The sequence below is a fragment of the Cuculus canorus genome, chromosome 6, assembly GCF_017976375.1.
Source record: "Cuculus canorus isolate bCucCan1 chromosome 6, bCucCan1.pri, whole genome shotgun sequence".
Classification (NCBI taxonomy): Eukaryota; Metazoa; Chordata; class Aves; order Cuculiformes; family Cuculidae; genus Cuculus; species Cuculus canorus.
Window position 1 is genome coordinate 7,358,187 of NC_071406.1, and position 14,147 is coordinate 7,372,333.

The 14,147-nt window shown below is 38.6% G+C and overlaps 1 protein-coding gene across 17 annotated transcripts in view; it reads right to left on the reverse strand.

The window, feature by feature from the left end:
* Window positions 1–14,147, reverse strand: part of R3HDM1 (R3H domain containing 1) — a 90,319-nt gene that overhangs the window by 47,066 nt on the left and 29,106 nt on the right. For all 17 annotated transcript variants that reach the window (XM_054070744.1, XM_054070751.1, XM_054070748.1 and 14 more), the window contains exons 2-3: window positions 8,456–8,664; window positions 7,403–7,613 (exon numbers count right to left, since the gene is read on the reverse strand). In XM_054070744.1, the coding sequence (XP_053926719.1) occupies window positions 7,403–7,573 (171 nt within the window). In that variant the 5' untranslated portion in view covers window positions 7,574–7,613; window positions 8,456–8,664. The remainder of the gene's footprint in view (window positions 1–7,402; window positions 7,614–8,455; window positions 8,665–14,147) is intronic.

Genomic DNA, 14,147 nt, shown 5'->3' on the forward strand with positions numbered 1-14,147 from the left:
TCTTAACTGTACAGTTAAAACTCACTCAACCCCCAGTGACAGTTACACAGGAACAGAGGCACTTACAGTGGCATAACATAACGCCAGCACTGGTTTCACTGCAGAACTAAAGCTGACGAACAGCCAAGCCTTTAACAGAACTGGTTTTACTGAGCACAGGCCCTATATTTGTAAGGAAAAAGCAACATGGGTAATATATATGATTTCAAATGTTGTGTAATGGACAATATTCCCTCCCTTAGGAAAGGAGCGTCCTTTCCGATGGAAACTAAGTAAACACGCCATTTGAACACTACACAAAACCGCCCTCCCTGCCCTATGCTCAAAGGACCAGATGGCAATCGAGTGCCTTGACTTCTTTAGCAGGACATACATGCCGCTAAAAAGAACACCTAACCTAAAGTAAAGGGTTCTATGTAAAGGCAGAAGAACTGTTATTTCTCTCATTTAAGCTCAAGTCCCCAGTGTTTTTTGGATGTTGCACCAGCTTAGCTAAAGAGCAGCAGAAGGGGAGCTCATTTCACTATGTAACAAGACTTACATTAGCAGCAGTAAAAACTGAACTCATCATCAGTTTTTTAAAAGGAAGCCTGCTGAGATTTTGAGCAAAGACAGTTCAAATAGTCTCATACCTGCAATAACACAAAGACTTGGGAGTTTTGCTGGCACCTGCAAAATATTTTTTCCTTTCCATCAGCTCTGCTGACAGCACACATTGCACATGAAAGCTGGCACTCTGCATATCCTTGGCAAAGCTCCTATTATACCTAGCTACTAAACTTTCAGGAACTGGACGACTTCCCAGTCTCGTATCAATTACTCCAGCATCAATTATCTTAGGCGGGTTCAAATCAAATAGCATAAACTCAAAATCAAATCAGCAATGCCCGTGGAATTCTTAGTTCACTGTCAAAATAACAGGCAAAAAGAACTTACACTTGGCCCATTGTTTACCTTCTGCAACATTTGTGAAGCTTTGAAGCCAGTATACAAGTGATAAAAGAGTAAACTGAAACAACATCCTCGATCTGTCACTGGCCAAGGTGAGGGGGAAGTTCAACTTAGTGATAAAGGAAAGAAGACATTTTAAATTAGCCAAAAAGAACTTCTAATACTGCAAACCAAAATTTGACATAAGTTACTGCTCACTAATTAGATAAGACACACACACTTCAACTACTTTTAAGAATCATTTAAGAAAAACAAAACAAACAAACAAGAAATTGTTGCTGGGAAGCAGGAGCCATCTCATAATTAAATTTAATTAAGATCTGTACAAAGCAAGTTCTCCTCCTCACCTCAGTAAAGTCTCAGGAATCCATTCCAGCCAAAACTTAAGTATGTTTGCTTATGCCAGATAATGTGAAGCAAATTACTCAAAATTTGAGATACTGAAATGGAAATGATCTAGTATCAAATCTGAATTCCTTCCAAGATTGTTTAAAATCAATTTGAGTTTCAGATTTCGAACACAAGAGTGCAAGTTTGATGGCATGTTCCTTTAAATGTTTCACGTGCGTTGTATCCCATCTTCCATTTAAAGACTGGTGTTAGCAACCTACAGGAATAAGTTAATCAAAGCAATATAGGGTATTCAGGGCAATAAACCAAGGTATTAGGATATCATGGTGCACAGTTTCATGAGCACTTGACAATTTTTAGGGATCAAACCAACATCAAAACCATTAAGGCAAGCTGGAGGGGGCACTGTGGGAAGGAGATTCTCCCTCAACTGAAATGACTCAAATCTCAAAGTTATACTTGAGATAAGTATCATTCCACACATCATATTAAGACTCGTTGTCTAGAAATAAGTGCCTTATAAAAACAATCCCTTGCTAGGTGTGGATTCCTTGCTTTTCCGTATGACTTCAAAGATAACAAAACCTGGCACACAAGCTCCCACACTCAGCTATAACTGTGAGGAATAAGGACCTCACACGTGAGAGGTAAGCAGCACCAGGATAAATCTGGTATGGCTGGACAGATAATGTAAGAAAAGCCCTACCATGCAAGATCTGCACCTGGAAATGCAACCCCAAAGTCCTGCGATATACGCAGTAACTGTATTCACAGAACTTGAAGATGATTTGGCACAGTTCCTTTCTCCAGAAAAACCACAACAACTATTTTCACTGGAATTCCAGGATAATAGGTAGTCATTGCTTGCTGTAGCCGTTAATGAACGTTTTCTGTCTTTTCAGGTCCATGAAATTTATCTCTGTCCTAATTTCTCTGTGTTTACTAAGTTTTGCTCATACAGAGCACTTATGTTCCCCATTTGTGAAAAACAATTTACAGCTACTTTAGAGTAAGTAATCTTTAGTGAGTGCAAGATAAGCAATTTCTTTATATTTACACCTCTTGAAGACTTTTACTGACTTGAGAAAACACTGTGTTAATGAAAGCAAGATTAAAAATACATTTATGGTCCACTTAAAGACATTATGGGCATGCTTTCAAAGCAGTGTTCAAAAGCAAGTATTCCAAACAACTGCATAATGAAACTAATTATTAGGTTTCAGTCTTCAAAAAACATTAACTTCTAAGACCAACTACTACGCTTAATTTCCAACTACAAAATAAAGAGTATTAAGATAAGAGTTTGCCAAACAAAGAATGATACATTCAGGCTTTCAGTAAGAGTATTTGACTGGTTTATTTTTAACTACCTACCTCCACACATCCCAGTATATTCCAACACAAAGCAAAGATCTGGAGCTGTTACATGCTTTTCTCTATTATTTAAAGAAACTGAATAAAACCAGGCCAGGCACAAGGTGGCAAACTGAGAAGTGTGAAAAGTCTTGTGAGAAGGTACTGTATTTCTGAAACAATGTTTGGACATGTCTGAGGACAGGCATTAAATGACAGAACTGAACAAAGCATATTCTAAGGACATTAAGTTTTCCACCTTTCTACTAAATTAGGCCCTAATTTTAAACCCAGTTAAGGGCTACAGTCCTAACAACCACAGATAGCTTTGTAATCCTGAATGGAAGAACAACACGCTCTATGGTTACTTGCTGTCCTCTACCAGTGAGTAGCAATTTTCCATGACACAGTAGAGGATGACTGATGGAAAAACAGTTTGACCATTGGACACAAAGTCATTTTCAGCAGTTCAAAAGTAGCTGAACAGAATCTGCCTGATCATTTATTTATTAAAAAGTATTAAATTACACATTTTGGAGACAAAGGTAAACCCTGACAAGGTCAAAACACCTGAGGAAGCTGCAAATAAAGTTTTCAAAGAATTCAAACTGTGGAACACAGAAAGAACAATGATTTGTGCTAGTATGGAGGGAAGAAACTTGTAGGAGAGATGACTAGTTAAGTAAAAAAATTAATCTAATCCCTCCAAAGGACAGGGATATCTGCTTAACTAGAATAAATGCAAACTAGAATTGTACTCACGTAATACAACATTTGCCTTGCCCATATCATACGGTGCACGCATACAACTCCTGTATTCATGAACCAGCCTCCAACTCTTCCATGAGGCTTTCTTTTGTTGATGGCATGTTGATTTTACTCTCCACAGCTTGCAGGTGCTTTTCCTGATACACAGCAATATATAGCTTTCTTTCTCTCAGTCTTTTACTGCCTTGGCAATCATCATCCCATTATGGATCTTATATCTATTTATTAACAATTATTTTCAGTGCAGGGATGACAGTATTTAAGACTAACTTTTTTTTCCCCACAACCCTCAAAATGTATGGATTGTAGAATAGGAACAAATCCCCTTTTCTGGATTATGTATAAGCCAACATGAATTGTTATGTAGATATTAAAATTTTTTAATACTGAATAAAAGGTACTATCCTGTATGACAAATACAGGCCACTTATTTCATTTTTTGTCATTATTTCCAGACATGTTAACTTTGTAACAGCAGTCAAAGAATGGCAGAATCACAGAATCTTTTGGTCGGAAAAGATCTTTGAGATCATTGAGTCCAACCACTAAACCATATCCCTGAGCACCTCATCTACCAATCTTTAACACCTCCAGCGATACTGACTCAACCACCGACCTGGGCATCCTCTGCCAGTGCCTGAGAACCTCTTCGGTAAAGAAATTCTTGCCGGCATCTAATCTGAACCTCCCCTGATACCACTTCACGCCACTGAGACCCTGATAGTGGATGAAGTATTATTGCCTGTCCCACCAGCCAGTGACAAAGGCAACAAACTTTGGACTCTACAAGTCTATCTAATTCCGAATCAGTACGTTATCACATGATCTAAGATTAAGAGGTGGGAGGCAACAGTGACTGGTAAAACCAAACCTTTTAGACCACAAGAAACACCACTGGGCTGACATGCATGTGATTTCTGTAAAAGTGCTTTTCATACAAGTGTCTCTTAAGTGTTACTTGATGGTCCTCTCAAAACATGGCAATTCAAATATCTCCCAATAGTCTCTCTATCAATTATATTTCTCTCACACTGTTCAAAGCAATTGGGAGCACTAGCCATGCTCTCTAATGAGCTATTTTTCTCACTCACATTGTACCTCCAACAGTGTATGCAGCAGCAGAGAGGCTACTAATGCATGACATCTTAAAATAATCTGCAATTTGGAGCCGAACTTACATTTCAAAATATCATCACCAGTTTCTGGAACTGCGAATTCCAACCATGACACGTTTAGACTGAGGGAAGATCACAGCCTGTTTTTTACTTGGCTGCAAAGAAGTTAAATAGCAACTTGGAAATCGAGTGATAACCATACTCAGGAATATTACTGTAGTTTACCAAGACGTATAAAACCTACTTAGCAATTAGTTACAAGCTAGGAAAGCCAAAACCAAACCCCTTACAACTTCCACTCTCCCAAACCCATCCTGATATACTCAATTAGTAACAAAAGACAACAACAAATCCCAATGAGCTTCCTCTCTAGTATTTCTCAGTGAAATGTAGAACGTCCATTCTAGCGAAATTTCACTAGTCAAACTGTTTAATCGTCTAGTAGTTAAAAACTAACTTGCTGACTACTCTACAATCCCCAAAAGTTTTGTTTACAATGGACAAGCCAACATTTTTGGTTTTAGCATAAGACATGATTTCAATGAAAAAGCCTCAAATCAGTGACAAACCTATTTATTTAGACTAGCAGTTACCACAGTATAACTCCTACTGATTTCAGTTGTTGCAAAAGGCTCACAAGCTTCCACTTTGTAACTGTCTTCCTACCACTCTGGAAAGCAACAGCCTCAACCTTCAAACCCAGTTTTTAATCACACTCCTCATGTACCAGCACTGTTCTGATTCTGATGGAGATTCCTGGACACAACACTCACATCAACACTAAATGAGGACGACAGTAAAGTGGTCTCCAAACAGCCTTGATTATGTAGTTGCTCAACGCATCTTGTGTATGTCAGATCATCATTTCAGCCACTACCTATTATTCCTGGACAAGAACAAAACCAAGCAACCAACCCATCACCAAGCCCCACATCCACTGTCAACAGAGAGATTCATTTCTCTAGACTCGGTCTGACTACACAGCAACGCGTGTTTGCAGGAAGGCAGATTTGTCACTTCAGGCAAATACAAGTTTCCACACTAAAATTCGTTGAATGAGAAAATGTGAATGAGATTTTTCCCAATTACTGAACTGTATGGAAATAAAACAAACCTAAACTAACTTTTAAAGCTCACTACTAGGATATTCTGATACAGTGAATAAAGAAAATACCAGCTCAACCATAATATCTACCAGCTTTCCAGTAGTAGTGATTTCTTATATGTATGGAATTATTTTGTTTTAAGGATTTATTTTCTTCCATAAAATTATCTGTTTACATGGATACCAGTTTTAACAAAGCTGGTAAACATTAAAGTGTAAAACTGTATTGTTATTACCATGGTCTACAAGATTTATTTGGAAGCAATTTAACAAATAAGACAGAGCTTACTTCACTTCATTCAACAAATTGTTAATCTTGAATGAAACTACTCCCAACAGAACCTTTTACTCAATTCTCAATAAAAAGAAACTAATAAGCTACTCTCCTGCTTTTGTAAGCTACAAGAGAATATTGCCACATCCCAATCAGGATTTTTAACAAGAATTCTTTACTATTAACCCACAGACACAACATTCCTATAGAAAACTAGATTTTGTCAAACACAAACCTGTGTTTCTCTTAGAAATCTGCCCCATTTTCTAGGTTGTGCCAGAAAAATTCAGTTGCCTTCCTTAACTCCTCACCTCACCTAAGACACTTAGTCTCTGATGACCAAGTGGGCAGCCTCAGTCATCAGTGAACTAGTTTGTCTCATGTGAGTCTTTCAGGACTCTTGAGCATAAACACTAACTGCACTACTACACCTCAGAAGTATTAAATCTGCTGCCATAAATTCTTAACCCATCCTTAGTGGTGCGTTCTCCTTTAACATGAGGATATTTTCATATGGTTTCCCCTGCCTCTTCCTCACCTGAACTTCGACGCCACTATTTCTTTACAGTTACATTTCCTACCTCGCAAAGGTCATTCATTTATGTGCACCAGCACCCTCAGTGTTTGCACGAGGACTGTCTAAGCTTGCCTACCTAATAAATCACATACCGAACCCATCAAGCTGTGAAGAATGGAGGAAGAGGGAAGGTACAAGAAGCATTCATTAGCTAGCAGCCAGGATGGGATGATAGCTCACCAGCTCACTCCACCACTGATGTAGGGAGAAAGAGGCTGAGCCTTTCACTGGTGGCTAGAGCAGCACTCAGACCGACTGGCCTCAGGAGCTCTGCTGATTTGATTCCTCTGACATCTGGGGATTTGGATTACCAACAGCTGATTACTTCAGCCTTATGCTGCACAGCCCTGCCATACAAGCCACACCTGAACTACCTGTAAGCTCCACACAGGTTGAGAGCCCTAGATTGGCCGCCCCTACTCAAGACAGACATGCTGAGCTGTAGTGCTTCGTTCACACAAGCAACACTCAACATGTTAGTGTTGTGGTCAAACATTATTGTGTACTCTTAATGCAGCCCAGTCTCCGAAACTCGGTCAGGATTCAGCAACAGCAGAAGACAGCTTGAGTGCCGAGTTTGTCCCATCTCCCACTCCAATGAAAAGACCCAGTTCCACATGTGTACCAAGTAAAACACAAATATGGACAAGCTGTCTGGCTCCCATGCAAACTGGTAATCTACTTCAAACAATTAAAAATGACTGACTCATTTTCATGAATATAAACAGAGAAGTGGGACAAAGGAGGAGAGGAAGCAATAATCATCCTACTTGCTTCTCTAACACCAGTCAAGTTTTCCTGACCTGTAGCAAAGAAACACGCAAGAGGAACACAAGAAAGGAAGAATAACAAAACACAGACTTATTTGACACGATATACTAGCGAAAATAAAGTGAAAAGCTTCTTACCGGCATACTGTTTTTGCTATCAGGACAATTTTCATCCTTTTCCACTTGAATCTGCTCCTGACTTTCTGATTTTATGAGGTTTTCAACTGGGTCTGTATCTTTAAATTCAGCTTCTGAACCCTTCATTGCATCAGTTTCATCTTTTACAGTAAGAATATCAGACATCCTCATTAGAAAAGGTTATTTTGAAATTCTACAAGAAATATGGAACCTTTAAGACAAAAATGAATAATTTTAAATTAATTTTTAAAGTTACACACAAACATCTACCCAAAATAAACAAGATGTGGTGCAAAAAGGACTCTCTGTTCTGCTACGACTATGATATTTTTCCTGTCTTCCATCAGAAGGAGAGCAACTGTTTTCTTTTTAACCACTTTTATCAAGAGGCTTATAAGAACAGACTTCCATACAAGCCAGAACTAAAGGCTATGTTACAGGATAATGCTTGCAGATTTTTCCCTTCTGTATTTTAAAATAAACATCTCAGCATACAGATACTCCAACAGAAACAAGGTAAGCTTTTCTCATTTGAAGGGAAAAGAGAATTACATACAGCTTTACTTTAAAGAGGGTGAAAGTAAATAAATGAATCATAATGCACCAAGTGCGCAAACATTCATAAATTTCAATAAAACTTCTAAGTTTCCCAGTTGTCAGGTAACAACTGGGAAAGTTCTGAATGCAGGAACCATCTTACTGACTACATGTAGCAAAACTAATCTTAATAAAATTAAGTACTCAAAAGCAATAAAAAAGAGACAGCTTGGTAATTAGTATAATAACAACCATTATCACTAATTATAATAGTAATTTTAAATACTATATAAAGATAGCTCTAATGATTTAAGCTATAACAGAAGCACCCCAATTTTCCCTGAGAAAAGCAACTTCTTGCCATGACACAGCTATGGTGCAAGATGTAAAAATAAAAATTCTTTATTTCTTGAAAGGAACAAAGGATAAGATCTGAATGCTTGAAGTCCTTCATAGAAAACAAATGATGAACAAATTACATTATGGAAAAGTCTACATATGTATCTAATTTAGTACCTGATATGTCCTACAGTTTGGGGCTTGTGGTTTCCCACAAAAATAAAACAAAATAAACCAAAGTTCCTTTTCACAGTTGTCAACCAAGATGTCAGTTGTAATGAACCATCTGGAATCCAGCAGGAGTCGTCCCATGTCCTTATCCCCAGTGTAATGTCCCGGACAGAACTATGTTGTCTTGAATCAGCAAGAACATCCCTTTCGAATGCCTAAAAATCAACAAAGAAAATACATGATAATTTCATTTGGGGTGGGAGAGGGAACATGACAACATCCAAAACCTTAAATAAATAATCATTTCAAGAAGAGAAGCACAGAACTCTGCCATTTATCATACCTGGTCATTCTACTTGCTTTACCTAGCAGTAATAATATTTTTTGTGAGGCTTCCAAGCTATTTATGTATCACAGTTAACAATTAGCCATAATAAGCCTTTTGTTGGCATTCCTAGTGTCACTCTGTTCCTGTAAACAAGCAGGACCTTCCAGAAGAGTCTGAAAAGACAGTCTGAAGAAAGCAGTGCAGCAGGTGTGGAGGAGTAATAAACCATGAAAGCTCACAAATCCCTGTTAGCATAACAGCATTTCTCTCTTTCTCATAGTTAATAATCTACAAGCACAACACAATCCATATTTTAGGCAACTGGAATTACAGAAGATAATTTTATTTTATCCAACAAAGTAACTACCCTTCAATGAGAGTTTACAGATTCCTACAGAACTGACAATGTTTCACCTTCCCCCTTCTTCAGGTTTGCTTTTCTGAGAAATAAGTACTATCACCACCCCCAAGGAAGCATTTGAAGTGGCAGGCAACAACAGGCATCTAATAGCAAATAAAATGTAACCTACAAACACAGCAAAAATAACCTCAAGCAAAGAACACAAATAACTATCTTTCAAACCTGTGAAAGACACAACAAAATAAAATAGCTGGGAAGGATCTTTGTGTTGCATTCCCCAAGCACTTTTCTCATGATTATTCAGGTGCTCATTAAAAGCAGTACAAATTATAATAAACATCAAGGATACCTTCTGTCACCTCAGCTGAGCTACTTAATTTCCATGCAAGTAACATGATAATTAGAATTGTTTCAGGAAAACAAACAGAAGAAGTGAAAAACATCAGAATTGTTTGATGTGAAATTAAGAAACAAGAGAGACATTTACACCATGGTTACAAACACGATTCTAATCACTGTACAGTCCAAGAACCTGCACTGAATTGTTCTCTTTCAAAAGGAAGCATTGCACTACGTGCAGGAAGAAAGGATGGAAAGACACGTGCTGAAAGATCTTAATATCTCCAACAAGCTGTTCCTTAGCTGAAAGACTCTGAAAGCATTTAAGCATCCTTCAGTACAAGGTCACTAGAAAGGAATTAAATATTCAAATTTCAAGGTCAGGCTATGACAATGCCGAGCCTTTTATCACTTTTATATTTTGTCAAAATAAAGAGTTTAATAAACCATAATGTAACAAAAAAACTACAGAAATATAACATCGCCTTTGTTTGAGAGAAAAGCCGTATCCTGTTTAAAGAAAAAGCTGCAGAATGGAAGGTGGGAAGTAGGATTTGCAGTTCAAGAAAGAGAAAGCAAATATTTTATATTGTCTATATTCCACAATGGTATCACCAGCTTGTACTCAAATTGGTTTGAATACACATAAAGATACTGCAATCTCTTCGTTCCTCCCTGGAAAACAACTGCTGTGAAGTCAGCAGAAAGCAATACTTTAGAAGATACATGCAAATAAAGAATGACATATTTGGCCCTGGCCCCCAGGTGAACTCTGCAACACAGATGTCATAGAATCATAGAATGGTTTGGGTTGGAAGGGACCTCAAAGCCCATCCTGTTCCACCCCCCTGCCATGGGCAGGGAGCAGGGATGCCTCCCACCAGACCAGGCTGCTCAAAGCTCCATCCAGCCTGGCCTTGAACACCCCCAGGGATGGGGCAGCCACAACTATCCTGGGCAACCTGTGCCAGGGCCTCACCATGCTCAGTGTGAAGAATTTCTTCCTAATGTCTAATCGAAATCTTCAATTTAAAGCCATTCTCCCTTGTCTTATCACTCCATGCCCTTGTAAAAAGCCCCTCCCCAGCTTTCCTGTAGCCCGTTCAGGTACCACCAGAAGGCTGCCTTAAGGTCGCCCCAGAGCCTTTTCCTCTCCAGGCTAAACAACTCCAATCCCAAGATTTGGACAAAAAGAGCTATAAATTATCATTTAAACAGCACACCACATTTCACACTGCTTCCTTAAGTGCTAAGATACCTTCATTCATCATGAATAGTCACAGCTCTGAGAAGAACACCACGTTGTGCTGTACTGCTCTCTTGGTAGGACTAAGCTGACTGCGACACCATGAAACAGCAGCACAGCTTCACCCACAGACTTCCAGGTGAGATTAAAGCCTGGCTACAGCTCCTCTTTTACATCTGGAGAAACACACCATTTGATAAGTGACATGAGACACTGTAGATATTTTGACCTGATATATCTTACTGCAAAGAAATATGGAAAGGAAAGATAAAAGGCAGGCTGTGATTCAGGCCTGCAGAAGGCTCTGGTCACCAAATCCACTGGAGGGGAAAGGATTACAGATGGAAGAACAAATTGGAAACCAAAAGGCACAGAAATGCAACAAAGGGTATGCAGAACTGTTTGGTTAAGTTAGTTTTCCCAGACAATCGAGATGGTGATTTAAGCAGCTCAGATTAACAACCTTTACTGTAAGTAAGACTTGAACAGAAATACTGTTTGTTTTTGTTGACAGACATGTGGTTTGTATTGTATTTAGAGACGTGTCAAAAAAAGATTACAAGGTGAAGACAGGGAAAAAGAGTCATTTACGTCCCATTCCAAACTTCACCTTGGAAATTGAGTGCAATTTAATGGCTGCTCCCTACACAAGTCACAAATGTAGAAACGATAATTCACCTCCTGAACTTATTTTTTTCATTATATCAAACTCTCTAAGAGCTTCTGTCCCTTTGCAATGCCATTTTTAACAATAGCTACCAGCATAGCCAGTTAGTGGAATTCATGCAAGCATATGTGCTTGCATATGTAAATCCAGAAAACTGATGCACAGGAAAAAAGTCTTTATTTTCTACAACAACCTAACTGCAAATCAGCTTATAACTTGTTACAGATTTTTCACCTGCAGATGGATTTAAAGCCTACAGATTTTGTGCTCTGCAACCTACAGTAAAAGGAACAGAATCAAGGAAAAGCTGCGCAGTTTCAATTCATACGAAATAAGAGGGTTTTTTTTGTTTGTTTTACAGAGTTTAGCTTTTTTGAGTCAACTGGTATCACTACAGCATAAATAAATGCCAAACCCTGTGCTTCAGATAAACAGCAAAACACACTCTACAGAAAGATGAATCTTTACTCCCTTGCATTTTTTCTTTAAGTAAAAACAGCCACAGATTAATTGAAATTGGTGAAAAATTTGTGGCTGTGACCTACAACAGCGAGGTACTAATACTTGGATAGTATCGCTTCTGTGATGTTCCCTCTAATTTAGACAATTTTCATAGCTGAGATAATTTGGTTCCAGTTTCTAAACTTGCACAGACTGGACTAAAAAAAAGAAGGAAGCAAGAAAACAGGCCTTAGGACTTGCACAACTGTTTGGAGAGAAAATAGTTTCATTTAGCAAACTGATCAAGTTGATTCACACCAATTCCCAACACTGGCCATAGATTGGATGGTGATATAACCAATATAGGTTAGCAGGTCTTAATGAGAGGGACATGATGTCTTTGCCCTGAAATTATCCAAACAGTTGAAAGGACTGAATATTAGGGGTAGAACGTTACCTGGTTTTGCAGTTAAAATTCAAACAGCTAGCAACAGCTCTAATGTAAGAAGACTTCCAATTGTAGTATCTCTTATAGGTGACAAGTGTAGGGACCTGCATTAATAGACAGGAAGTACAAGGACTTGTATGTAAGAGTTGAAGATATTTATCTTCTGTAACCTTCACGATCGCTGTCCCCATCTAAACATTTATTGTTGAAACATATTTTCTTCCTCTCCATCAAAGCGGAGAGCACTATAGCACCACCATTCATCCTAAACTCTATTAATTCTTTCTGAAAAGTGGTAACCACTTTGCCTAGGCAACTGTTCTGACTGTGCCCTCTTTCAGAGAAGAAACCGTTTTATTTAGCTGTGAAAGTCTGGTACCACACAGGTATATACTTTTCAGTCAGATCATGAAAACTGTCAATGCTGTGTTCTTATTGCTCTCTTTAGCACAACCTAGAGGACAAATGATAAAAAGAAGACATCAAGAAAATGTGTTCTGGAGTTTTATAACAGAAGCCTCCTGAATCATAATACATGGAAAACCACTGGGTCCTCTGTTTCAGGTTCTGACTCGGAAATCATACACAAACCTGCTAAATTGACTTGTAATGAGTGAGGATATTTCTGGGAACAGGATCTACTCAGCTTAATCCAATTTCTCTAATCAGCATCAAGACTTCCATCCCCTTCTCATTGCCAGTGTAGATGGAGATAAGCAGCATTGCTCTGCTCACAACAGAAGAAATCAATTCTTTTTCATTTAACAAAACCAAGTTAGAAGACAGAAGGTGATTCTTCTGTTCTCTGTGGAAGTTATTCTTGGTATCACTGTTGTCAAAAGACTCCAGAAACAGCTGTCAAAATAACTGGTATCAATCAAATTCAGGGCAGGAAATTGGATTAGAAAGCAGGGGTGAAAAAAAATCTGCATCCAACACACGAAGTGGACACACTGTTAGCGGAAATGTAAAACGAAAATTTAATTCTTAAACAGGCTTCTGTTCTCCAGTGAAAAATATCCACCTACCTCATTTTTACTATGATTCTAAGCAGCTTACCCCCTAACCTGCCAGTCAAAAATCAGTCAGTGCTGAATTCCCAGTGAGGCTGGTTGCAAGTCTTTCAGAAATCTCCAGACTGTCTGCAGAACCTTGTCTCAGCTCTCAGCATTCTCTCTAGTCACATGTAAAGCTGTACTTCCCTTCAGAAGTTCCTTTAACCTTATTATCTAAGCTCTAAAGGCTAGAACTTAATTATCCATCTGTACTCTCCCTGAAATCAGGCCAAGTTTAGGTGAAACCATACAGAGAAAGCCATACTTGCTGTACTGTATAGCTACATTAGTTTAAAGAAAGCAAAACCAATCAACGTATTAAAATCTATAGCAGGAAGCAGTAGTTGAATTGTTCGTCTATCCCAGCACCAGAAGGCCAGTAACCACAGGAAAGACAGGTGAGATATAGGACAAAGCAGCAGCAGGTGAGGGAGGGGAGTAAATAATAAGGCACAGAGGCAGTGAGGAAGTCTGGGCTTTTTTTTGCCCAAGATTTTTATATACAGGTGGAAAAATCCTATAATTTTGTTACACTTGTTGTATAGTTTCCCTAAGCTAAAGATGAGAAAAGATACAGACAAACTGACTCTCTCTGGTACCTCTAGATTTCCTGTACGCATTTCTACAACACTTCATAGTTTCAAAGCCTTCAATGTCTTTCAGAAAAGCAATCCTAGGGAAGATGAATACAGAACATAATACAGAATGTTTCTGACCAGCAATCAGGAACCTCTGTTCTCAACTATGAGAACCACCTCTACCATCCAACTAAGTGAAGAGGCTGGGAATGTGCTCAAACCAGTGGGGGCAGTT